The sequence below is a fragment of the Ahaetulla prasina genome, chromosome 3 (genome assembly GCF_028640845.1).
Source record: "Ahaetulla prasina isolate Xishuangbanna chromosome 3, ASM2864084v1, whole genome shotgun sequence".
Taxonomy (NCBI): Eukaryota; Metazoa; Chordata; class Lepidosauria; order Squamata; family Colubridae; genus Ahaetulla; species Ahaetulla prasina.
The window spans coordinates 114448696-114473732 of NC_080541.1; the positions used below are offsets into that span (position 1 = coordinate 114448696).

Genomic DNA, 25037 nt, shown 5'->3' on the forward strand with positions numbered 1-25037 from the left:
CAAAACCCTCGGACGAACAGCCCACAGCTAGGAGCCTTTCGTCGTCCAGGAGTATATTTGCTGAGGCAACAAGTATGTGCTAACCATTGAAGAGACTTTAAGAGTGCCTGCACCGAGGGCGGACTCCCCGTCCCCCTCCGAGAGAAGGGAAAGAATAGGGAGAGGAATTCGGGTCAAATATTTAGTCACAAATTTTACCCTTTCCTTGTCAACTTAACCTCATAATTCTCTATGGCTTCTCTAGCTGTGCAAAATCACTGTTTCTATTTCGTTCATAATTTTATATATACTGTAATCCTTAGGGGATAGGATAGCAAGGTAAAAGGACAACTGTCAAAATGTATTTTTGAGAAAAAAATGCCCCAGATACTCAATCCCAGTACTTTGTTCTGTATTTATATTTTGGCATATACTATTTTTCCAAGTCTTAACTATGATTATTCTTACTCTTGCAGGAACAGGAAAGTAGAACATTTCCCCTCCAAGCTCCAGTGTTTCCTCTAACAAAATGCTTAAATATAAATATTTAAGAAATATCAGCACAGCTATTGAATGGAGCTAATACTGTGGAATCCCAGATGTCTCAAATTAGTTTTGAACAGCTAGTAGTAGTGGTATTTAGTAGTGGAATTTATTCAATTCCCATTCTAATGAGGCAGTTTATATTCCCCAATTGTCTTTGCCTAGAATATTAATTTAGAAGAACCTTCTGACACTTGCAACTGGCCTTTCACTTATTTATTTATTTATTTTATTTATTTATTTTATTCAATTTTTATACTGCCCTTCTCCCGAAGGACTCAGGGCAGTGTACAGCCAAGTAAAAATCACAGTATAAATATTAAAAGAAGTTAAAACAAACATATTATAAGGTGGCCAAATTTAAAACAGTTTAAAATATTAAAATATAAATAACCCCAATAAAATTTTAGGCCAGTCCCGCTTGAATAAATAAGTGCGTTTTCAGCTCACGGCGAAAGGTCCGAAGATCAGGCACTTGACGTAAACCAGGGGGAAGCTCGTTCCAGAGCGTGGGAGCTCCCACAGAGAATGTTACTTATGGTAAGGTCAACATTTTTACTGAATCACCGTTTTATTTCTGCATATTGCAATATCAGTAAATAGATCAATAAAGTCCTTCCTGTGTTAGACTTCAAACTCAGTACAAACTACAGACGAAACTGTTTGGTTTGTGGTAATAAAAAGTCTGAGACAATATTGTGGAAAAAAAACATGATAGGGATACATTTTTAAAAATGTATTTCTTCTATTTCTTTTTTTAAATATTTTTTAAATTTTTCAATTACAAAGCCAAACATTCCATCTTTCCTTATGCAGTGTGTCATCTGGGTACAAACATCTCTGTGCAACATCATTCACCATTTGCCACATCATTCACATTAACATTATTTCTCTAGACTTAATATTATAATATATTAAACATTTAAACATTGTAAAGCTCTCCATTTTCTTCTTAATATCTTCTAATGATACCATATTAACATTAAACATCATTATTCTCATCATACATATACCAACAATTTTCATCTTATTTATATCTGTATCCTAATGTATTTTCTGCTTGTTCTTTAGCCTTCATTTCCAGACTCCTTTATTCTCCAACCATTGATAAAATACTTCCCATATCATATAATATTCAGTTTGTTCTTTCTCTTTGATTGCTAATGTTAATCTATTCATTTCTGCACATTCTAATATTTTCCTTATCACCTTCTCATCAATAGGAATCTTTTCACTTTTACAATATTGTGCAAATACAATTCTAGCTGTGGTTAATACATGAATAATTAAATATACATTCTCTTTATTATAAATTTCAGGTAAGACTCCTAACAAAAATATTTCTGATTTCAACTCAGTACGTTGTTGTATCACATCTTCCAATCATATTTTAATTTTTGTCCAATACTTCTTTGCTTCTCCACATGTCCACCACATATGATAGTAAGATTCGGGTATTTGGTGGCACTTCCAACATTTAGCTGATTTATCCTTAAACATCTTTGCCAGCCTCGCCGATGGTAGATGCCATCTGTAAAACATCTTATACAAATTCTCTTTATATGCAGTTGACATCATTTATAATTCCTGTCCCAGTTTCTGCCATTTATCTAATTCTATCGTATAACCAAAGTTTTTTGCCCATGCTATCATTGTCTCTTTTACTTGTTCCTCTTCCAATTTTATACCCAGTAATTATAGTTTCTTTATTAACCTTTCTTCTGCTCCTGTTAAGATTTTATCTAACACTGTTAATTCTTTATAAAAACCCTGTAATTTAGCATCTTTCTCATATCTAAACTGTATCTGCACATGCACTTATTTCTTCTTTTGTTTTAAGTCCCCGTTCTTCATTCAAGATATTTTTATAACTAACAATATTTCCCATATTAATAATATTTGGGTGAATCAATGCTTCCATTGTTGAAAGCCAAACTGGTATCCTCAAATAATATTGTTCTTTAATTTTCTCCCACACCAATAATAATGCATTCCTTCTATAGTGTCTCTGAAAATATCCGTGTATCTTATTTTTCCCATACCATAAAAATGCGTGCCACCCCAATTGTAAATCATATTCTTCCAAGGTCAATAATCTTATATTCCTCAATACAATCCACTCTTTCATCCATGCTAATACTGCAGCCTGATAGTACAATTCCCAGTTTGGTAGTCCAAAGTCTCCTCTACTTCTTGCATCATTTTCAGACCAATTCTTGCTTTTTTCCCTTGGCAAATATACTTATGTATTATTTTATTAAGTTTCTCAAAATATTTCTTTTCGTTTTATCAGAATTGTCTAGAATAAATACAATAACCTTGGCAATATATTCATTTTAATTGTTGCTACTCTTCCTACCAGACATAGATGCAGATTCTTCCACTTGTCCAGATCTACTTGGATTTGCTTCAGCAACTAATAATAATAATAATAATAATAATAATAATAATAATAATAATAATAATAATAATAATAATAATAATAATAATAATAATAATAATAATATTTTTATTTATAGACCGCCCTTCTCCCAAAGGACTCAGGGCGGTGTACAGCCACAAATAAAATACAGAAAGAAAACAACAATACAAAACTAAAAACAACCCATAAAAAACCTATTTAATATGGCTACTTATAGATAAAAATATTACCCTTTAAAATTTACTAAAAAAATTTAAAACCCATAAATCAATTTGATAATATAAAATTTAAGCAAGTCCAGCAAGACGAAATAAGTAGGTTTTAAGTTCGCGGCGGAAGGTCCTAAGGTCAGGTATTTGTCGGAGTCCAGGGGGAAGCTCGTTCCATAGGGTAGGAGCCCCCACAGAGAAGGCCCTCCCCCTGGGGGCCGCCAGCCGACATTGCTTGGCTGACGGCACCCTGAGGAGCCCCTCTCTGTGAGAGCGCACCGGTTGTTGGGAGATAGACATTGGCAGTAGACGGTCCCGTAGGTATCCCGGTCCTAAGCCATGGAGCGCTTTAAAGATAGTAACTAACACCTTGAAGCGCACCCGGAAGACAACAGGCAGCCAGTGCAGTCTGTGCAGGATAGAAGACCTCCTGTTCGCCCAAGCGGTACAGCTACTGAGGGAAGCTTGTGAGAGTCGGAGAGCATGTGAAAGGTATGGATTACCTGCCCAGGGGTTGCCTACCAGGGGAGGATATGAACATGCCAGAGGGGAAGCTGAAACTTCTGCTTGCTTGGAAGAAACAGCTGGAGTCTGGGAAGACGCAGCCCAGACTTCGGGAATCCAAGCATCCGCTGCAATCCAGGGCCCCCCTGCTGGGCAGGCAGTTCCACAAAGGCAGAAAAAACCCAAAATCCCCTTGCTACCTGGAAAATACGCGGGGGAGGGGGTATCCCAAAGGACTGGGATTGTTTTTTAACTCAAGTGTGGAACCATATGCAAGACTGGGGGGGGAGGACTTTCCATCAGATGCAGCACATGTGAGATGTGTTACCCGAGCCCTAGAGGGGGTGGGGGCTGAGTGGATGGTGGGACTCTACAACGAAAATTCCCCATTATTGAGAAATTATGACCAGTTTATGGCAGCTCTCAGAGCACGCTTTGAAGACCCCTTGGCTGAGCGAAGGGTGAGAATCAGGATGAAGTCCATTCATCAGGGCGGAGATCGGTGGCAGAATACACCCACGAGTTCTGCGAGCTGGTGCACTACATGAGAGGGTGGTCAGAAGTAGTTATGCTGGAAAGCTATAAGGATGGCCTCAATGAGGATGTCTACAAGAATTGCTGCTCCCGTGGGCCCCCCCCAGGATCTGCAAAGTTGGTATGTGCTGGCGGCTGACGTGGAGATCGATTTGGCCAGAGATTGCTACTGCGGTGGTCACACCTGGAGCAAACCTCCCTCCTCACCCTACAGGGAAGCTCCGAAAGCCGTTGGGGGACCCGCCGGCTCGAAGCCAAAGTCCACCTTGTGTTTCAGATGTGGGAAGGAGCGGCACCGAGCAGCTGATTGCTTTGCTAAGCCTGGACCCAAAGCAACCCCTGGTGGAGGGAAGGCAACCTCTGGTGGAAAGCTGACAAACCGCTTGCAAAATCCCGTGAGGTCTTCCTAAAAAGGAGTGGAAGTCATTAAGTTCGCTCCCCTGAACCAGGGTGAGTTGGGAACTCTGACCCCCACCGATGACAGCGATTCTGAAACTGATTCCAAGGACCTCCTGGTAAGTCCAAAGGGGGGGGGACCTATGACCATCCCAGTGGAACTAAAAGTCCCTTCTATCAGGGCCCATAGGAAGATGCTAACCCTTCTGGATTCAGGGTGCACAAGATGTGTCATCAGCCCAGTGATTGTGGAAAAAATGGGCCTAAGACTAAGATCATTGAACAGGCCCATCACCTTCTGCCAGTTAGACGGGTCGGTAGCGGGGAGGGACTCCCACCCATTTTGTAACTGAACCAATTGAAATGAGCATGAGAGAGAGACCCTGAGCTTTATTGTGGCCCCAGGCATGGAACGACCCCTCCTGCTTGGCCTGCCATGGCTCCGTAAGTGGAATCCACAAATAAATTGGAGGACAGGCATGCTGTGCATTTGTTCTAACCAGCAGAAGATGGAGAGGGGGAGCACCTATTGTGTGGCCAAAGCGGCGAGTAAAATGGCTGTGGCTGCAACGGAACACCTGGAAGGGGAGGAAAGAATCCCAAAAGAATACCGGGACCTTCAGGAGGTATTTAGTGAGAAGGCATCAGACATGCTGCCACTCCATAGGCCTACAGATTGTAGCATAGAAATCCTTCTGGGGATAAAGCTTCCTAAACCAAATATCTACCCCATGACTCCCCGACAGCTGGAGGAACTACGGAACTCTCCTTCGCCTGGACTTTCTGACCGCTACCCAACACCGCAGGGAGACGGAACCATTACGTTGGTACCGTCCCAGGCGCCTAATGGACCCAGAGAGGTTTCAGACGGAGCTTGGGCCACTTCCTGAGGGTCTGGCTCACGGCACGGCAGAGGAACTAGCTGCAGCCTGGGAACGGGCTGCGGCTGGGGCCTTAGACCGTGTCGTGCCTTTGCGGCCTCTGACCCGGCGCAGATCCCAACCGGCTCCTTGGTTCTCCGAGGAGCTGAGGGGGATGAAACGCCGGAGAAGACGCCTAGAGAGTTCCTGGAGGTCCAGCCGTTCAGAGGCTGATCGGACACTAGTTAGATCCTATACTAGGACCTACCTAGTGGCACTGAGGAAGCGGCGTTGCTCGCCTCCTCCCTCATTGCGTCGGCAGATAACCGCCCAGCTGCCCTGTTTGGTGACCCGCTCCCTCCTTCACCAGGGGAGCGGGATGACCGATGCAGGGGCGATGCTGAGGAGTTTAACGGTTATCTATACGATAAAATCGTTCAGCTTAAGGACGGTCTGGACCAAAATTGTGGCGATTCGGATGGGGCGTCCGAGGCGGTCTTGGTGATGTTGTCTGGGATGAGTTTGACCCTGTGACTCCGAGGACATGGACAGGTTGCTGGGTAGACTGAATGCCACCGTGTTTACTGGACCCGTGCCCCTCCTGGCTGGTGCTGGCCACTCGGGAGGTGACACGAGGCTGGCTCAGGGATTACAGTGCTTCCTTGTTGGAGGAGTCTTTCCGGCCGCCTTGAAAGAGGCGGTGGTGAGGCCCTCCTCAAGAAGCCTTCCTGGACCCGGCTGTTTTAGGTAATTATCGTCGGTCTCCAACCTTCGCCCGGCGAAGGTTGTAGAAATATGGTGGCATATCAGTTTCCCCTGCACCTGGAGGAAACTGTCTATCTAGACCCGTTCAGTCCGGTTTCCGGCCCGGTTACAGCACTGAGGCGGCTTTGGTCGCGTTGGTGGATGATCTCTGGAGGGCCAGGGATAGGGTTGTTCCTCTGCCCTGGTCCTATTAGACCTCTCAGCGGCTTTTGATACCATCGACCATGGTATCCTGCTGCGCGGTTGGGGATTGGGAGTGGGAGGCACCGTTTATCGGTGGTTCTCCTCCTATCTATCCGACCGTCGCAGACGGTGTTGACGGGGCAGAGGTCGGCCCGCGGCGCCTCACTTGTGGGGTGCCGCGGGGTCGATCCTCTCGCCCTTCTGTTCAACATCTATATGAAGCCGCTGGGTGAGATCATCAGTGGTTTTGGTGTGAGGTACCAGCTGTGCGCTGATGACACTCAGCTGTACTTTTCCACACCGGGCCACCCCAATGAAGCTATCAGTGCTGTCCCGGTGTTTGGAAGCCGTCGGGTCTGGATGGGGAGAAACAGGCTCAAGCTCAATCCCTCCAAGACAGAGTGGCTGTGGATGCGGCATCCCGGTACAGTCAGCTGAGTCCACGGCTGACTGTCGGGAGCAGTCATTGGCCCCGATGGAAGGGTGCGCAATTTGGGCGTTCTCCTGGATGAGCGGCTGTCTTTTGATGAACACCTGACGGCCGTCTCCAGGAGAGCTTTCCACCAGGTTCGCCTGGTGCGCCAGTTGCGCCTTTCTGAACCGGGATGCCCTATGCACGGTCACTCACGCCTTGTGACGCCTCGCCTGGATTACTGCAATGCTCTCTACATGGGGCTCCCTTGAGGGGCATCCGGAGGCTACAGTTAGTCAGAATGCAGCTGCGCGGGTGATAGAGGAGCCCTCGTGGCTCCCGAATGACACCTATCCTGCGCAGGCTGCACTGGCTGCCTGTGGCTTTCGGGTGCGCTTCAGGTTTTGGTGAACGTCTTTAAAGCGCTCCATGGCATAGGGCCGGGCTACTTACGGGACCGCCTGCTGCTACCGAATACCTCTCACCGACCGTGCGCTCTCACAGAGGGACTCCTCAGGGTGCCGTCGGCGCGACAGTGTCGTCTGGCGGCGCCCAGGAAGGGCCTTCTCTGTGGGGCTCCCGCCTCTGGAACGACCTCCCCAGGACTTCGTCAACTTCCGGACCTCCAGACCTTTAGCATGAGCTTAAAACTTACCTATTTATCTGCGCTGGCCTGGGTTAGTTTTTAAATTTATGGGTTTTTAAATGGGTTTTAGTTTTAAATTTTAATTGTGGCCAATTTTAATAAGTTTTTTAAGTGTATTTTAACCTGTATTTATATATTGTCTATTTTACTTGGCTGTGAACCGCCCTGAGTCCTTCGGGAGAAGGGCGGTATACAAATTTAATAAATAAATAAATAAATAAATAAATAAAAACCTAAAACGTAGCTTCATCCAACTGGCTAGGCTGAAAGTAGCCGCCATGGTGATGTTCCGGGAAGAGGTCTTTTCGCCTGCTGGTGGACTATAAAAATTTAAATGCAATATGCGTGGAAAATGTTTACCCACTACCCCTCATGAAAGACATGCTAGCCCACCTGTCCAAAGAAAAGATTTTTACTAAGTTACACTTGCAGGCAGCTTATTATAGAGTGTGGATTAAGGAAGGGAATGAATGGAAAACTGCCTTCAACTGCCCCCGGGGATGTTTCCAGTTCTGAGTGCTCCCTTTGCGACTACAAGGCCCCCCCGCAGTATTCATGCAGCTGATCAATGAAGTACTGCATGAGCACCTGTACAAAGGGCTTCTGGTCTACCTAGTGACATTCTTATGTACACAGAGACCATGGACAAACGTGTGAAACTAGTGGGAGCGGTCCTGAAAAAACTTATGGCTGCTCAACTGTACGGTAAGTTGTCCAAATGTGATTTCCACCAGATCAAATATCGACTATCTGGGGTACTGCATATCACCAGAGGGATTAGAGATGGATCCTGAGAAAGTCCGGGTAGTACTGGAATGGGCATTTCCACGTACCCGCAATCAATTACAAAGCTTTTTGGGTTTTGCTAACTTCTATCGACAATTCATCCCTTCGTTCGCAAAGATTGCCCTACCGATTACAAACCTTCTGAAAACAAAAGGAGAAGCGAAGCCAAAACCGTCCTGGCCTCTCGAATGGACCATGGAATGTCAGGCAGCTTTTGTTTGCAGCCGAGCCGGTCCTTAAACACCCAGACAAGGAGGCCCCATTTGTCGTTCAGGCAGACGCCAGTGATGTGGCCATCAGAGCAATTTTACTTTAAGCCAATGCTGAGGGGAAATTGCAACCCTGTGCATATACCTCCCAGAAACTGTCTGACACAGAGACACGATGGGCCATCTGGGAGGAGCCTTTTGCTGTTCGCTGGGTGCTATTAACGTGGAGGCAATTTCTGAAAGGGGCCAAGCACCATTTTGAAGTGTGGACTGATCACAAAAATTTAGAGGCCCTAAAAACGCCTCGAAAGCTGTCACCTAAGCAAGTCCGCTGGGCCCAACACTTTAACCATTTTAACTTCTCTTTACACTACCTCCCTGGAGGAAAGAATTTTCTGGCAGATCCCTCTCGAGATTACCTCAATACAATAGTCATCAGACGGAAGTGATTTGTCCAATTGTTCCTGCAAATCAGCTGGCGGCCCCAGCAGTCACCTGGGCCAAAGCGAAAGCGGACCCACCCATATATGGCAACTTGACTGAACAACTAAAAGAAGCTTTAAAAACTGATAGTTGGTTTTTAGCCCACTCAAATGACTGCAATGTTCAGGACAGGCTCGCCTGGTTGGGTGCGAAGCTGTATGTCCCTGCAAGTCTGAGAGGGGTGATATTGCAACACAGCCACGATGCTAAAGTTGCTGGACATTTTGGATTTGTAAAGACATTGCATCTAGTTAAATGACAATTCTGGTGGCTGGCTTTGAAGAAAGACATAGAAGCCTATGTGGAAAGCTGTCCTGTGTGTGCATCAGTAAAGAATCCTCCAGGGAAGCCTACTTCAGTGTGTGGCCAGACCGGGAGCCCCATGGAGGGAAATATACATGGATTTTATTGTTGGGCTGCCCCAGAGTGGGGGAAATACAGTTGTTTGGGTGGTTACTGATTTGTTCTCCAAACAAGTGCATTTTATCCCATGTCCCAAAATTCCCTCGGCAAAAACCCTGGCTAAACTATTTGTCCAACATGTGTATAGGTTACATGGGGTTCCGGAGCAAATAATCTCAGACAGAGGGGTTCAGTTCACCTCCCATTTCTGGAAGGAGTTCCTAGGATTGTTAGGCTCTGTCCAGGGGTTAAGCTCCGCCCACCATCCTCAGACCAATGGGGCTTGTGAAAGAACTAATTCAGTATTGGAACAATACCTTAGATGTTACATAAATTACCAGCAAGACAACTGGGTGGACCTGCTGCCTTTCGCAGAGGTCGCATATAACAATTCTATTCATAGCAGTACTGGTTTCACTCCATTCAAGGTAGCCTCAGGTCAGGATTTTGTACCCATCCTGGAACTACCTAGAAACAAACCACAAATACCTACATTAGTTGATTGGATCGAACAGCTATCTAGTACTTGGGAGGTGACACGAAAGGCCCTAGATGAAGCACACCATACTCATAAGAGACAGGCCGATAAGAAAAGAACTCAAGCTAGGGATTACCAAGTAGGAGATAAGGTACTCCTATCCACCAAGTACCTACAAACTACCCAAAAATCAGAGAAGCTTGGACCTAAATATGTGGGCCCTTTCCCCATTGTACGCATAGTGAACCCAATCACTGTACAATTGAAATTACCAAAAATCTTGAGGAGGATTCATTCTGTATTTCATGTTAGTTTATTGAAGTCCGAGCATATTTTCTCCCTCTCTCCAGACCACACTTCTTCCCCCGTTCCTATACTCATAGAAGGAAAGCAACATTTTGAAGTTAAGGAAATATTGGATTCTAGGAAATATAGGGGTAAAGTACAGTATTTAGTGGCTTGGAAACATTTCTCTTTAGCTCAAGCTGAATGGGTGAATAAACACGATGTAAGCGCTCCGAAGCAATTGAAATTGTTTTATTCTAAATACCCTGATAAACCTTAGTTTAACATTTTAATTTTTTTTTGTAGGACTAAAGTCTCTTCTGCAGGAGGGCCGAATGTCAGCCTCCGCTTGGTATTCTGTGTAATGTGTCTCCTGATTTATGCATTTACTGCTCTGCTTGCTACGGCTGTCATGGTAACGCGGGGGGGAAGGAATTGTCTTTGCTTTGAATAGCAGGGGGGTAAGAGCGCTGGAGGAGATGCTGTGTAAGGGATTGAATTAGAAGAAGTTTCTCTTCAAACTTTCTTGGCAGTTGGGAGGCGGGCTGATAACAGTCAAGGTTAATCGCCTAAACATACCAGAGGGATGGAACCATCTGAAGATGCACCCCATGTGTCCCTTTGAGGGAATGTGGATTGGACAATGCTGACTGGACCAAAGGGAGGAGGGCTTCGGGGATCTTTCTTATATGTAATTTCTGCACCAAATGTCTCAGATCTTGCTTTCATTTTGTTGCTTTCAGTAAAAGTACCTACCTCTAAAAACAATGGAGTTGGGTGTTTTTTTTCTTGAGTATTGAAAGGAGGCACAACTGACAGTAGTACTTGTATTATATTCAGCAATGAATGCACCACAATTAAGATTACTGAGTCCAGTCCTAGGTATCATGCTATAAAACAGACATGCAGAAGTTGGAATGATTTCAGAAGAGATACTAAGATGATAATGTTTCTGGAAACCAAGCTCAGTGAGGAATGGCTGAAAGAGATGGGCATGTTTAGCTTTCAAAAGGGAAAATAAAAGGAGATACAATAAGCACATAGACGTATGAAAAAGGTTGCCAATTGACAAGAGTGAAGCATACTTATTGAAATATATCACAAAATTTCCATTTATAACATGGCTCCACTTTTTTGTCCTTGCCACTTTCCCACTGAGACAATGGAACAAAAAACAAATCAACAAAAATGCTCTGAGGAAAATTTGTAATTATTTCTATAAATTAAAATTACAATAATTAATGGAGATTAAATGTCTCATGGCAAATTTTCTATCATAATTTAATGGAGCCTCCATTATCCATTAATATAAAATATTGAATGACAATATATGCTCTTTCTTATAAATTTCTAGAGAAATCCAGTTAATGTTGGATTAAATTAACATTTGAAAAATGGCAGCAAGAGAGAAGACAAATTAAATAATGGAATAATGGAAATTCTTTCCATTCTTCTTTGTTTATCAGTAAGAGTGGAATCATGTCTTTAAAAAAAACCAACTTTATATGAACATCTGCCCCATCTTTAATTTCAATATGAATTCTTACAAGTTTTTCCAGACTTTAAGATACTTTATGAAAGTATCTTCTCTCCATCCTAGAATCTGAGAGCCAACCTAAGATTTTTTTTCAACTTGGTTCAATTCATAAAACACGTATGTTACTAGATATCTTGGATATCCAAATATTTTTAGAAACTTTTCTATAAAATCTGAATATTTTTAAAATATTTTCATTGGCAAGAGAGATAAAATTATTTTATTTATTTCAGGAGAACTTCCCAGCTTGAGGTGGGGGGCCAAGGAATCCTCCAGCCTGCTTGGTGGCAGCTCGGGAAGGAGCCAGACCCAACAGCTTTTGAATATTCTGATAAAGAAGCAAAAAAGACAGAAGAACTGAGTAGTGCATTTAAAATAAAGTAAGCTTTCCCTTAATAAATAGTCAAACCACATGCAAACAATGTTAATCAACCTCAAATAATTGCTAGTTTCATTTACACTTACACATTTACAAACTGAAAAAGTAGGTGTGCTTAATTTGTACCATTCTGATTATAAAGAAATAAAACTGTAATTATTAAGTACAGTTAAGGGTTTTTCAGAACTTATATTCTCCTGTAAGAAATAAAGGAGATAAAATGAAGATTTAGATTCCAGTATACAAATAAGCTGATGTAATATGTAATCATGTAATAATTTCAATTCAATTATTGCAGCTATTCAATTTTCTTTATAGTATTAGAGAAATGATTTGCTATTGCCTTCTTATGTGTCCCCCCCACCCAACTTTTCAATTTAGGAAGCACCTCAATTTAGGAATTCCTAATGATCCTCCATATAATCATAGCTAACTTTGTCTGGCATGAAATCAGCCAAAACTGGCTGTCACCTTCTAAGTCACCATACAATTATCAAATATGTATCATGTAGTATGATGTGGTGTATAGTATAGCATATCATACAGTATTTATTTTTATATCTGTAGTGTGTATTTTGTAGTTTGGAATTTTTGTTTGCTCCAATTCACTTAATACTATTAACTACCTTGACTATTCAATTTTTTTTGAAACACATACAAATCGAATTAGAACTTGAGTTTTGTCAACTGCTGCTGTCCAAATTAGTCTGGGTAAAATGTCTTTTCAAGCAACATACCCTGTATTAGCATAAAATATAGTATCCTCAATATTTCAGGAAATAAGTATGGAATTGAAGTTGTTCCAATACAATTAATAGGTTTTGAAAGCAATAGCACTCACAGTGCTTTACAGTCCTCTCTAAGCAGTTTACAGAGTCAGCATATTGCCCCTAATAATTTGGGTCCTCATTTAACAAAGCAATGTAACAAACACAGCTGCTTGCAGTTACTGCAGGCTCGAGTCCCACCAGGCCCAAGGTTGACTCAGCCTTCCATCCTTTATAAGGTAGGTAAAATGAGGACCCAGATTGTTGGGGGGGGCAATAAGTTGACTTTGTATATAAATATACAAATAGGATGAGACTATTGCCTTACACAATGTAAGCTGCCCTGAGTCTTCGGAGAAGGGCAGAATATAAATGTAAAAACAAAAAACATTTCTGAACACCGAATAAATCTAATTACCGCATTTTTCACACTATAAGACGCTCTAGACTATAAGACACACATTAGCTTTAGAAGTGGAAAACAAGAAAAAAAATCTGCCTTCCAGCATTCCTCTGGTATTCATCTGGCTAGTGTCCTTGCAGCAAACAACCTGCCTCCTTGTCTGCTGCCTCTACTGGGGAATGCTGGAGCCTTCGCTGCCGAGCAGCTTATTGGCAGTTGGACTGGCTTACCAGAATACTGCCAATCAGTATTCGGCAGTGATCAGGCAATGGCGGCGATAGGCAGTGGTGATTCTCGCTGCCTAGAACAGCTGATCAGCAGTATTCCGGGGGGCTGATCCAACCGCCAATCAGCTGCTCAACAACAATTCCCCAGCGGAGTGGAAGCAGGCTGGAAGACACAGTGGAAGCAGGCTGTTTGCTGCCACACCCCTCCCCCGCCACAATATTTGCTCTATAAGACTCCCAGACATTTCCAACCACTTTTGGGAGGGGGGGGAGTGCGTCTTAATAGTGCAAAAAATACGGTATCCCTAGCTTTTCAGACATGGTGTTGGAATCCTAATGTATTATAACAGAGTTTCCTTACGATACCAAACAAGAAAGGCAGTTACTAAAATTATAACATACAGTAGCAAAGACACAAACATTATAGGATTAGAATGATGATGATTATCATCATCATCATCATGACAACCATCCTTGTCCCAAATCGATCCACTGGATGTTGATAGTTTGAGATAATTTGAAGGTAATAGACCAGTGATGGAGAACATTTTCAGCACCAAGTGCCGTCTGGGATCAGGAATAGTTGCCCAGGGGGCATGTGTGCACCAGAAAATGTACTTCTGGTTTCCGGCACACGCATGTGCACTGACCGGCAAATCTTCAGGTTCCTGTTGCGCATGCTCACCCCAGAAAATGGAAGACCAGCTCTTCCAGTTTCCAGCACTGATGCAAACAGAAAGGCCAGCTGATCATCGCGTGCACATGCATGCCAGAAACCCAGAAGAGGAACAGGGGACTTCGGGCACACGTGTCATAGGTTCGCCATCATGGTAATAGACTATAATCTACCACTCACAGACAGATACATAGGATAAAGAATCAAGAACCCAGAGATAACGACTGGTCCAAAGGCACCCAGTCAGTTTCTGTGTTTAACTGAGCTAGAACCTAGGTTTCCCTATTCCTAATCCAGCATATACATACATATATATATATTTATCCCCCATTCCTAATACAACACATACATACATAAACATAAAATACACAGAGATATATACTAAGAAATGAGATAAATAGACAAGTGTTCCATTTTGTTGAAATTTTAAAATGTTTACTAGAAAAAGCACAACATATCCGTCAGTAGCAAACCACCAATCATTGCTTCTAATTCTATAGAGTTTTTCTACCAGTTATGGTTATTCAGCTACAGAAGTAAAACCCAAAACAGACCTTACCTGCCGAATAGACATGGTGCAGAGAATATACAGAAAGATGAAGGAACAATCTGTGCAATCTTCACCCAGAAGATTACGATGAGACAAACCCTGAATGTAAGAAAGTGGTATGAATGGGAGCTTTGCAACCACTCTTCCATCAAATCTGCGAAAAGAATTTGGTTATAAGGCAGTTTATATTCTTTGCAGAGTAATTTCAGTACACAGATAAACAATATTTTGTTTATAAGTAACATTTTGCTCCACATTAACCAAATAACGTCACATTTAGGGCTAAACATAAAATTACAACGACCGAATAAGGAGTAATATTCCCACCTCCATAGACTTAGTTTATAAATGGATATTTTAATAAACAGGAAAATAATCCTTGAAATGAGCTTTAGCGTTCTTTTACTTCTCCACATAATCACTACCACTTACTACAAACCTTTTCCCACAAGGGGCAAGATTTTTAAAGCTATTGTGAAATAATTCTACAATTCCATCTTTTCAACAAGATCCTGACAATCCTTTCTACTCTTTGAGTCAAGTTTCCCATAATGATATCCTTTCATGGTCACATGGCGCCATTTCTGAACTGTATAGTGGATGAGGTAAATTAGTTAGATCCAACTTTACAATACACTGAGTGCCTTGTGAGGTATAAGGTCTAGCAAAACTTCCTTCTTGTGCTTCTGACTTCTGCTTAATCATCTTTTTAAAATGCATTTTTTAACCATTCTGGGCAAAATAAATAAATAAACAGAAAAAAAGATACAGAAATGTGAAGGAACAGAATCAGGTGGCTAAACAAGGGATTTACAAATATGTTAAAATTATAATTTTAAAAAATAAACAGAAAAATGTGGGTTAGACAGCATCACTACCAGATGGATTTGTAATTGGCTAACCAATCACATTCACCGGGTAGTACTTAATGGAACTGCATCTACATGGAGGAAGTATGCAGCATATGCAGTGGTTCCCAAGACTCTGTCTTAGGACCAGTATCCTTCAATATCTTCATCAATAATTTAGATGAGGGGATAGATGGGGAACTCATCAAATTTGCACAACAAGCTAGCAGAACACTCCAGAACAGGGGTCCCTAACCAGTGGGCCATGGCCCACTACCATGATCTAATCACCACCAGGCTGCGAGTGGCCGGCTGGTGTGCAAGGCCACGCTTGAACTAGTGTTGCCACAAGCATTGCGGTTGATTGCAGCCCCACTCAAATGAGCATAGTAGTGGGCAGCCGCGGTCCCATTCGCATTTTATTTATTTATTTATTTGTTTGTTTGTTTGTTTATATTTCTAGACCGCCCTTCTCCCGAAGGACTCAGGGCGGTTTACAGCCATATAAAAAACAATATTACAAACATTAAAATAATTTAAAATGAAATATTTAAATTTAGGCTAACTCCTTAAAACCCATTTAAAATTCCCAATTAAAACTATCAGGCCAGTCCTGCGCGATGAAACAGCCATGTTTTCAGCTCGCGTCGGAAAGTCCGGAGATCAGGAGTTGGCGAATACCTGGTGGTAATTCGTTCCAGAGGGTTGGAGCCCCCACAGAGAAGGCCCTCCCCCTGGGGGTCGCCAGCCGACATTGTCTAACCGACGGTACCCCGAGGAGGCCCACTCTCTGGGAGCGCACTGGTCGCTGGGAGGCCATCGGTCACAGTAGGCAGTCCCGTAAATAGCCAGGTCCCATGCCATGAAGCGCTTTAAAGGTGGTAACCAGTACCTTGAATTGCATCCAGAAGATCACCGGAAGCCAGTGCAGCCTACGCAGGAGTGGTGTTATATGGGAGCCTCGACTTGCTCCCTCTATCACCCACGTGGCTGCATTCTGGACCAGCTGAAGCCTCTGGGTGCTCTTCAAGGGGAGCCCCATGTAGAGAGCATTACAGTAGTCCAGACGGGAGGTGACAAGGGCATGAGTGACCGTGCATAGGGCATGAGCATCATGGGCACTCATCCCTCTTGCATGAGATTCATTGCGGGTGCTTGCTGTCCCACTCATGCGAGCCTTGTCACGGGCGCTTGCGGTCCCACTCATGCTCGCCTCATCACAGGACATTCGCACAAGCCTCATTGTAGGTGCTTGCAGTCCCACTCGCACAAGTGTCACCGCAAGCATTGAGGGTAATTGTGAATCCACTTGCAAAAACATCATCGCAGGCAGTTGCGGCCCCATTTGTGCATTGTTCTGGACACTTGTAGTCAGTCCACCCACCCTTCTCAAATGAGCCTCATTGTGGGCAGTCGCAATCCCACTTGTGCAAACTTCGGTGCAGGTGCTTGCGGCCCCATTTGCATATTGTCGCACAAAGTCTCACACATACAAGCCTCACTGCAGGCAACTGGGTCCCATTCGTGCAAGCCTCGTTGTGAGCACTTGCAGCCCCACTCACGCGAACGTCTTGGCCACGTGCACATGTTCCTGCCCCCCCCCACATCCCCTTTCCCCTCATCGTCTCTCCGCTCCAGGCTGCCATCCTGGAAAGGTTGGGGAACTGTGCTCCAGAAGACAAGCTTAAGATACAGAAGGAGCTTGACAGACTTGAACATTGGGCTCGATCTAACAAAACAAAATTCAATGATGAAAAAAGTAAGGTTCTACATTTAGGCCAAAAAAACAAAATGCACAGGTACCGGATATGTTGTACCTTGCTCAATAGTAGTAACTGTGAGAGGGATCTTGGAGTCCTAGTGGACAACCATTTAGATATGAGCCAGCAGTGTGCAGCAGCTGCCAAAAAAGCCAACACAGTTCTAGGCTGCATAAACAGAGGGATAGAATCAAGATCACGTGAAGTGTTAATGCCACTTTATAATGCCTTGGTAAGGCCACACTTGGAATACTGCATTCAGTTTTGTATCGCACAATGTAAAAAAGATGTTGAGGCTCCAGAAAGAATACAGAGAAGAGCAACAAAGATGATTAGTGTATTGGAGGGGAAATCACATAAAGAATGGTTGCAGGAATTGGGTATGTCTAGTCTAGTGAAAAGAAGAACATGAGAAGAAAACGAACAGCTTCTGCCTGCTGCTTGAAGGGCCAGCCTGGTGGTAACAGTGCTTGGACTCATCTGAGCTGCACATCCCAAGAGTGCACCGGCCACACAGCCACCCACCCACCTCTTCCCACCATCTGTCTTTGCTTGCCCACAGCCGTGACAGGGCAGGCGGCTGCTTGGCCCATCTGGCAGGCCGGATCACATACATTGTGTCTTCGCACCCCCCCCGCCCGGAACCTGGCCTCCTGGCAGAAAGTGACTCAGAGAGCGAGGGGGAAGAGTCGACAGGGCTTCCCTCTGCGGAGCCTCCTTCTCTGGCTCCGCTCCAAGTCCCAGAGGCAGGCCAGGTGGAGGAGATGACGAGGCCTCTGTCTCCTGCATCTCCTCCCTCTCAGGCCATGCCTCAAGACCCAGCTGCTGACAATCAGTCGTGGATGGACCCCCAGTATTGCAGACAGGAGAGACGGCAACATCAAAAGAAAGGGTGGGGCAGGCCTAGAGAATGCTGAGTCACGGAGCCACACCCCACAGGATATAAAAGCAGGAGGGGCTGCCCTATAGTTCTTGTGACGAACAAACAATTGACTGTTGAAAACGTTGGCTGTACTTTGGCTTCTGGACTCTGTTTCGTTTCCTTCTGAACTTTGGGATTGTTCCAGCTCGGACTGCAATTGCTCTGATAGATAAGAGGACTTGGCAAGAATAAATTGCTGGCACATCTAGTCAATTTGCGTTTCTAATTGATTGTGGTTGGGGGGACAGAACAACATGCCTTTCTCACATGCTTCTGCCTCCACCTGCTGCTTGAAGGGCCAGCCTGGCAGCCATAGTGCTCAGACTCACCTGTAGGCTGTGGCTGCTGCCAGATGTCTTTGGCCTCTGCACGCTCACTATCTCCTGTGCTGGCCATTCCTCCCACCCTCCCGAGAGCTGATGATTTTAACGGGGTTTTTTTTCGGGTGGTGGTGGTGGTAGGGCTTATATTATGAGCATCCTGAAAAATCATGCTAGGGCTTATTTTCTGGTTATGTATTATTTTTGGGGAAACACGGTACATATTTTCAATTTGATGGAGAAACTTACCAATAAAAGTGAACCTAAGAGATCACCACTTTCGGGACTCAGCGGAAATTGTAATGCAGTATCTGGAAGTGATAGCACTTACAAAAATACAACCCAAAATATGAAGATGACACCTTCACAAAACAAAAGTGTGTAGTGAAAAACCACCCTGCCAATCAAGTGTTCCACTATTAAAGCAATAACCCAACCTTCCACAAGAGAACCATGTAAGAACTGAATTTAGATGAGCAGAAACACAGTGCAGAAAAAGTAAACAGATATCTGTACAATATCAACAAAATTGTAACTTAGTGGTCCTCTTGGACTCGCAGCTCCTACTTGAACAGCAAGTAGCAGCCGTGGCAAGGAGGGCCTTTTCCTAACTTTGTGTTGGTGCTGGTTACGTCTTTTCCTGGACAAGGAGGCCCTCTGCTTGGTCACTCATGGTGTCTCAGAACTGCCATCCTTCATTCCAGCCCTGCTTCGCTAGATGCCATGCTGTCATAAATTAGAGGAGGAGGAAGCTGGGGGAATGGGGAAACAGAAACTAAGCTTAGTGCCATCCTGAGACATCAGTTTATCATCTCATATGCTTGGGAAATGGAATGAAACACTTAAGATAGAGCCCGCCTTTGCAAGGACATTACCAAAACAACTTATTTGAATGTGACTGGACAAACAGGAGATAGCAAGGGGATGGAATGAGAAATGGAAAGTTAGCTGGGAAATTTTCATGCAAAAATTCTCAGTGGCCTTGTAACCACTTGGCTTTTAGTAAAAGTATTTTTTTTCCACTATAAATGGATTCAAGTCTTATTTTCCTAGAAGACAAAGCTGGGGCAGGGCTTACATTAAGCCAGAACTGCAATTTTAGTCCACCCAGAGTTATCAACTACTGGGGGGGACTGCAAACATGTCTATTCCCAAAGGAAAACAAGAGACGATGGAGACTTGGAAGGAAGCAGCCTCCAGGCCAACAAGCAAACTAGGAAGTAGAGGAGAGAATCCTGAGATGGAACAAGAAACCGAGAACCCAGGGAAGCAAAAGGGAGCCTGGGAGGCCCAACTCAGAACCCAATCTAAGACTTCAGGAGAGAACCTGATGCCTCCACCCATGCTGCCCAAGAGGTGGCAAGCACCCTCTCCAGATGGGGCCAGACATCAAAGGAGACAACAACCCACTAGTAAGTGGCCCTGTGATACTGATGGTAGCCCAAGTAGAATTTTTGGTGACTTCCTCAGGGTGCAAGGCACAATGACACCTCTGCTGCACTCTGGGTGTACCAGATGCCTAGTTAGTCTCAGTGTACTAATGCACCTCAGGCAGCTAAAGACCCCTGTAGCATTCTCACAACAAGTATCTACCGGAAAAACCCAGAGGAGAGTGAAAGTGGAACTAGGCCACTGCCTGCCATTTATTAAGAAAGTGAAAAGAGAGGGATGGCATCATCCAGTGAACCTGAGGAAGTAGCTAACATTATTTCAAAAAAGTACTGGGGGCTTTAGGAAGTCTTGAGTGAGTGAGAGGCAGACGTACTTTCCCACCATCCCAAAGATTACACCATCAAAATACTGCCCGGAGCCGGAGAGGCATGGCCAGAGCTGCAGTGACAAGACGTGGTATTTGGGAGCCCAAAGACCTGTCGATATCTCTGTTTCCCAGGGGTCTCAAGTGACCAAAGTCGTTCTGAAGGAACGACAAACAAGAGGGGCACAAACTGGCTGGCATAGGGGAAGCGCAAACCCCTAGTCAGAACAGGAGAAGCTCCTCAAATTAGGCATCGGAGAAAGCAACCACAGAAGTTGCTAAAAAGCTGGGGCGGCTGCAAAGGAGGAGGAAGAAAGTTAAGTTGAGAAACTTTGATATTCTGGGAAAGAAAAAAAGAGACTTTCTGCTACAAGCCCACCTGTAAACTAAAAGAAGGTTAAAAGGAAGGAGAGAGAGCAAGTGTGTATTCGCTCTCACACCTGGTAATTTAGCTGTGAAGAAAGCCTGGGAGAAAAAAGAGAATTCTTATTTGAAAACCAAAGAGAAAACTGGAAGATCCCTCATAAAATAAAAGTAATTTGGACTTATTGATAGTAACTGGAGAAGTTGAGCCTATTCTAGATGGGAATAGTGGTAATTGATAAAGGATATTTTGTAATCTGAAGTTAAGAAGTTAATGAAAAGCAGATTTCTTTTGAAAGTATGATGTACTGCTGAAAAAAGTGAGCCAAAAGTGTCATCTAGTGGCTGAAGAAAAAGTACTTTTAAGACTAGAAAAAACCTTATCTACGTGACCTTGACATTTATAACAGAGGTGCAAAGAGGAGACTGGAAGCTGAGCTTTGTTTTTGGTTTATAATTTTCTACTGGTTTTTTTTTTGAAACTGGTCTTTTTATTTACCCATTTGTGATCACTTTGAAGAATTTGGTTTTGATTTTTTTTTTTTTTTGTTATAAGATAAAACAAAATAGTCGAGTCACATCTGATATTCCTACACTCTTCTTTTTCTTAAGAGCTATTTATTCCTTTTTTTTTTTCTTCTTTTGCTATTCTGGAAGACTTCTTTTTTTCCTTTTTTATTTATTTTTTTAATTATAGTTTAACGCTAGAATTAAACTAAAAAGACAGTGGATTAAGACCAGAAGAGTCTGAAGATTTACTGGGACAACGTAATGTCTGGTTTTTGTCCCTTTTTGATTTTTATCTTCTTTTTTTTGGGGGGGGGGATTTTTCCCCTAACACTATATTTTTAATCTGGATTAAAGGGATTTTTGATTTGTGAGGGTGATGGTTGATTTGGTTTTTCTGCATTTTTGCCTTTTAACTAATCCAACCATTAGGGAGGATTAGATACTTGGATTACAAACTATTATATTTGGAATACAAATGTACAAGAATGAGTGCAAAGAAAAAAAGCTTACAACATTGCTGCATCCAACAGGCAGTCCTGTTTCAACAGAAAAGACATTGGAGATGGAGCTAAAAAAAGTATGCAAACACTTCACGATGATTTGAAACAAGATATAAAAGAAATGAAATACATGATGAAGAAACATGAAGGGAGGATTCAAAAAGTAGAAGAAAAGACAGAAGAGATGGGGGGGGGAGTTGAGGAACTGGGAGGAAAATTTGTGCTAACTGATAAAATTCAAAACTCACAAGAAAAAACAATAGTGCTTCTGGAAATGGACAAGGCTGACTTTTATTTAAGATTTCAAAATATTGAGGAGGAGAAAGGAGAAAATCTCCGAGGTGATAGCTGAGATCTTAATAGAAGCTCTGGATCAACCCAAAGAGAAGATTTTAAATAAAATTGATGAAGTTTTTACAGTACTATCAGCCTCCGAATGCTACTTTAATTGGTTTATTACTTAGTTAATTGTTTTACTGCTTAGTTAATTGTTTTAACAGTTATATTGATTTCTTTAGTGTTAAGTATTGGGAATGGAGTAATATTCCTTTAAGGCTGCTTCAGCTGCCATAAGGGGGGGGAGGAGTTTTTATCTTGAACCAAAACCCATTGATTCAAATTCCAAGAGCGAGCTTATGCCAACAGACTTTGCATACCAGACAAGTGAAAACCATCGGAAGAAGAATACCACGTGATACCCGAGGAGAAATGGATTGGACCTGGCTGCTTGACCTTTGGAGGGAGGAGGGATGAATGAGGGATATGTATGTGTAAGACACTCCTACTATTCAGAACTTGCTTTACTTTTGTTGCTTTCAGTTCATGCTCAGTAAAAGAGACCTTCCTCTACAAATCATGGAGTTGGGGTTTTTCTTTCTTGAGTTTTGAAAGGAGGCATGCCTGACATTAAGCAAGTTCCCAATAGTTATCAGCCATCCAGGAACTTACTGGGGGGGAGGGGGAGGGGCTGAAATGATAACAGTAGGAAAAAAATTCAGATGTGGAATGCGAAGTGGAAGAGATGGGAGTGGCTGCTGCATCACACGCATCTCAGACTGAAGGTGATTCAGCAGCCTGGCTGGAGAAGTTGAAATTAGAGGAACGACATGATAAACCAAAGTGGTCCGTAGGAATTGGCAGATTACCAGAACCAGGGGAAGTTCCTTCTGGCGTTACAAGAAGACGTAAGAGGACTTTCTGCCTGGCAGCAGGAAGAGAAAATTAAGGAGGATCTACAAATCGCAGAAGCTGTGAGACTTTATAAAGATGCAATCCAAAGACGACAGGCTTGTGAAGGGTATCAGATATCGACACAGATCACCCTGGGGGAGGGGGAAGAAGAGCCAGGCTCGGGAGCTACTGAAGAGGTGGATTATGGCGAAGAGGCACCTGGAGACCGGAAGCAAGAAATTCGATTCCCTGGGCTCTCAGATTTTGATAGAGGCCGGAGGCCCTCTGCTGGACAGGCGTTGCCACGCAGGCAGAAGAAACCCAAAATCCCCCCTCCCTGGAAAATTAAATGGAGACCCAAAAGAACTTGGACATTTCTTAGACCTAGTGTGCAATCACATGGAGGACTGGGGAGAGGACTTTTTGTCTGATACGGCCCGCATGAGGTGTGTGACTAAAGTCCTGGAGGGAATGGCTGCTGATTGGTATGTGACCCTTCACAATGAGAACTCCCCACTATTAAGAGATTATGACCACTTCATGGTGGCCCTAAGAGCGAGATTTGAGGATCCTCTGGCTGAGCAGAAAGCCAGGATCCGGATGAAATACATCAAGCAAGGGAGAAGACCAGTAGCCGAATACAACCAAGAATTTTGTGAACTGGTGCCCCACATGAGAGGGTGGTCGGAAGTAGCTTTACTGGAAAATTACAAAGATGGCCTGAATGGAGATGTATGTGCACTATGCCGGGCACGAGCGTCCCCCGCTACCCTGTATGATTGGTTTACCCTGGCAGCGGAGATGGAGATCGAGTTGGCCAAGGATTGCATCCCAGGCAGCCGTACCTGGAAGCAGACCCCTTTCCAACCCCAGAAAGGGCCGCTGAAGGGCCCTGGTGCGACTGTAAGCGGTAAGCAGAGAGCCACAGGTGCTTCAGATGTGAAAAGGAAGGCCATCGGGTAGTTGATTGTGTGATCAAGCTGGACCCAAAGACGACCCCTGGTGGTGGAAAAGGAGCCGTGAAGCCAATTGCAAAGACTCGAGAGGTCACCAAAAGGGGAGCTGGGATGATGGCGAATCCGGGTCCGAATCCGATGAAGACCTTTTGGTGAGTTGGAAAAAGGGGCCCCTGACCATCCCAGTTAAATTGCATGTCCCTTCTACTGGAGCCCAGGGGGAGATGTTAGCTCTCTTGGACTCGGGGTGCACCAGGTGTGTCATCAGCCCCGAGGTGGTGGAGAAAATGGAACTCAAATTGAAAACTCTAAGTAGGCCCATAGCTTTTTTGCCAGCTAGATAGGTCAGGTCCTACCCATTTCATAACTGAACCAATAGAAATGATCATAGGAGATCATCGAGAAACCCTGAACTTTATTGTGACACCGGGGATGGACCAGTCTGTGCTGTTGGGATTGTCCTGGCTCCAGAAATGGAACTCATGGATAAATTGGAGAAAGTATTACAATTCTGCTCTAAGCCACAGAGAGTGAAGAAAGGAGTTGCCAAGGGAGAGGAAGCTGTACCCGCCGAACTATTGGGGTCAGTGACAGAACATTTGGATGGGGAGGAAAAGATTCCCAAGGAGTACTGGGACCTTTGGGAAAAATTTAGTGAGAAGGCCTCTGATGTGTTACCCCCGCATAGGCCTATGGACTGTAGCATTGAAATTCTTCCGGGGGAGAAGCTCCCAAAACCAAAAGCTTACCCCATGATGCAGAAAGAACTGGAGGAATTGCAGAACTTTATAGATAAAAACTTAGAGCAAGGATTCATTCAACCAGCTAGGCCACGGGTTGCGGCCCTGGTAATGTTCCAAGTAAAGAAGGATGGGTCTTTTCGTCTAATTGTGGACTACAGAAACCTTAATGCTGTGTGTGTAGAAAACGTGTATCCTATGCCACTCATGAAGGACATGAGGGCCGGTGAATGGCGCAGGCTGGTAAGGCCTGTTATTAAGAACAGCCTGTTATTAAGAACACAAAGCCTGCAATTACTGCAGGTTCGAGCCCGGCCCAAGGTTGACTCAGCCTTCCATCCTTTATAAGGTAGGTAAAATGAGGACCCAGATTGTTGGGGGGGCAATAAGTTGACTTTGTAAAAAATATACAAATAGAATGAGACTATTGCCTTATACACTGTAAGCCGCCCTGAGTCTTCGGAGAAGGGCGGGGTATAAATGTAAACAAAACAAAACAAACAAAACAAACAAACATGTTAGCCCATCTGTCAAAAGAGAAGTATTTCACCAAATTG

At 43.8% G+C, this 25037-nt stretch overlaps 1 protein-coding gene across 3 annotated transcripts in view; it reads right to left on the reverse strand.

The window, feature by feature from the left end:
- Positions 1–11835: 11835 nt before the first annotated feature.
- TMCO1 (transmembrane and coiled-coil domains 1) overlaps positions 11836–25037 on the reverse strand; it is a 51324-nt gene continuing 38122 nt past the window's right edge. For all 3 annotated transcript variants that reach the window (XM_058176399.1, XM_058176401.1, XM_058176400.1), the window contains 2 exons: positions 14645–14789; positions 11836–11961 (listed from right to left, as the gene is read on the reverse strand). In XM_058176399.1, coding sequence (XP_058032382.1) covers positions 11863–11961; positions 14645–14789 — 244 coding nt within the window. In that variant the 3' untranslated portion in view covers positions 11836–11862. The remainder of the gene's footprint in view (positions 11962–14644; positions 14790–25037) is intronic.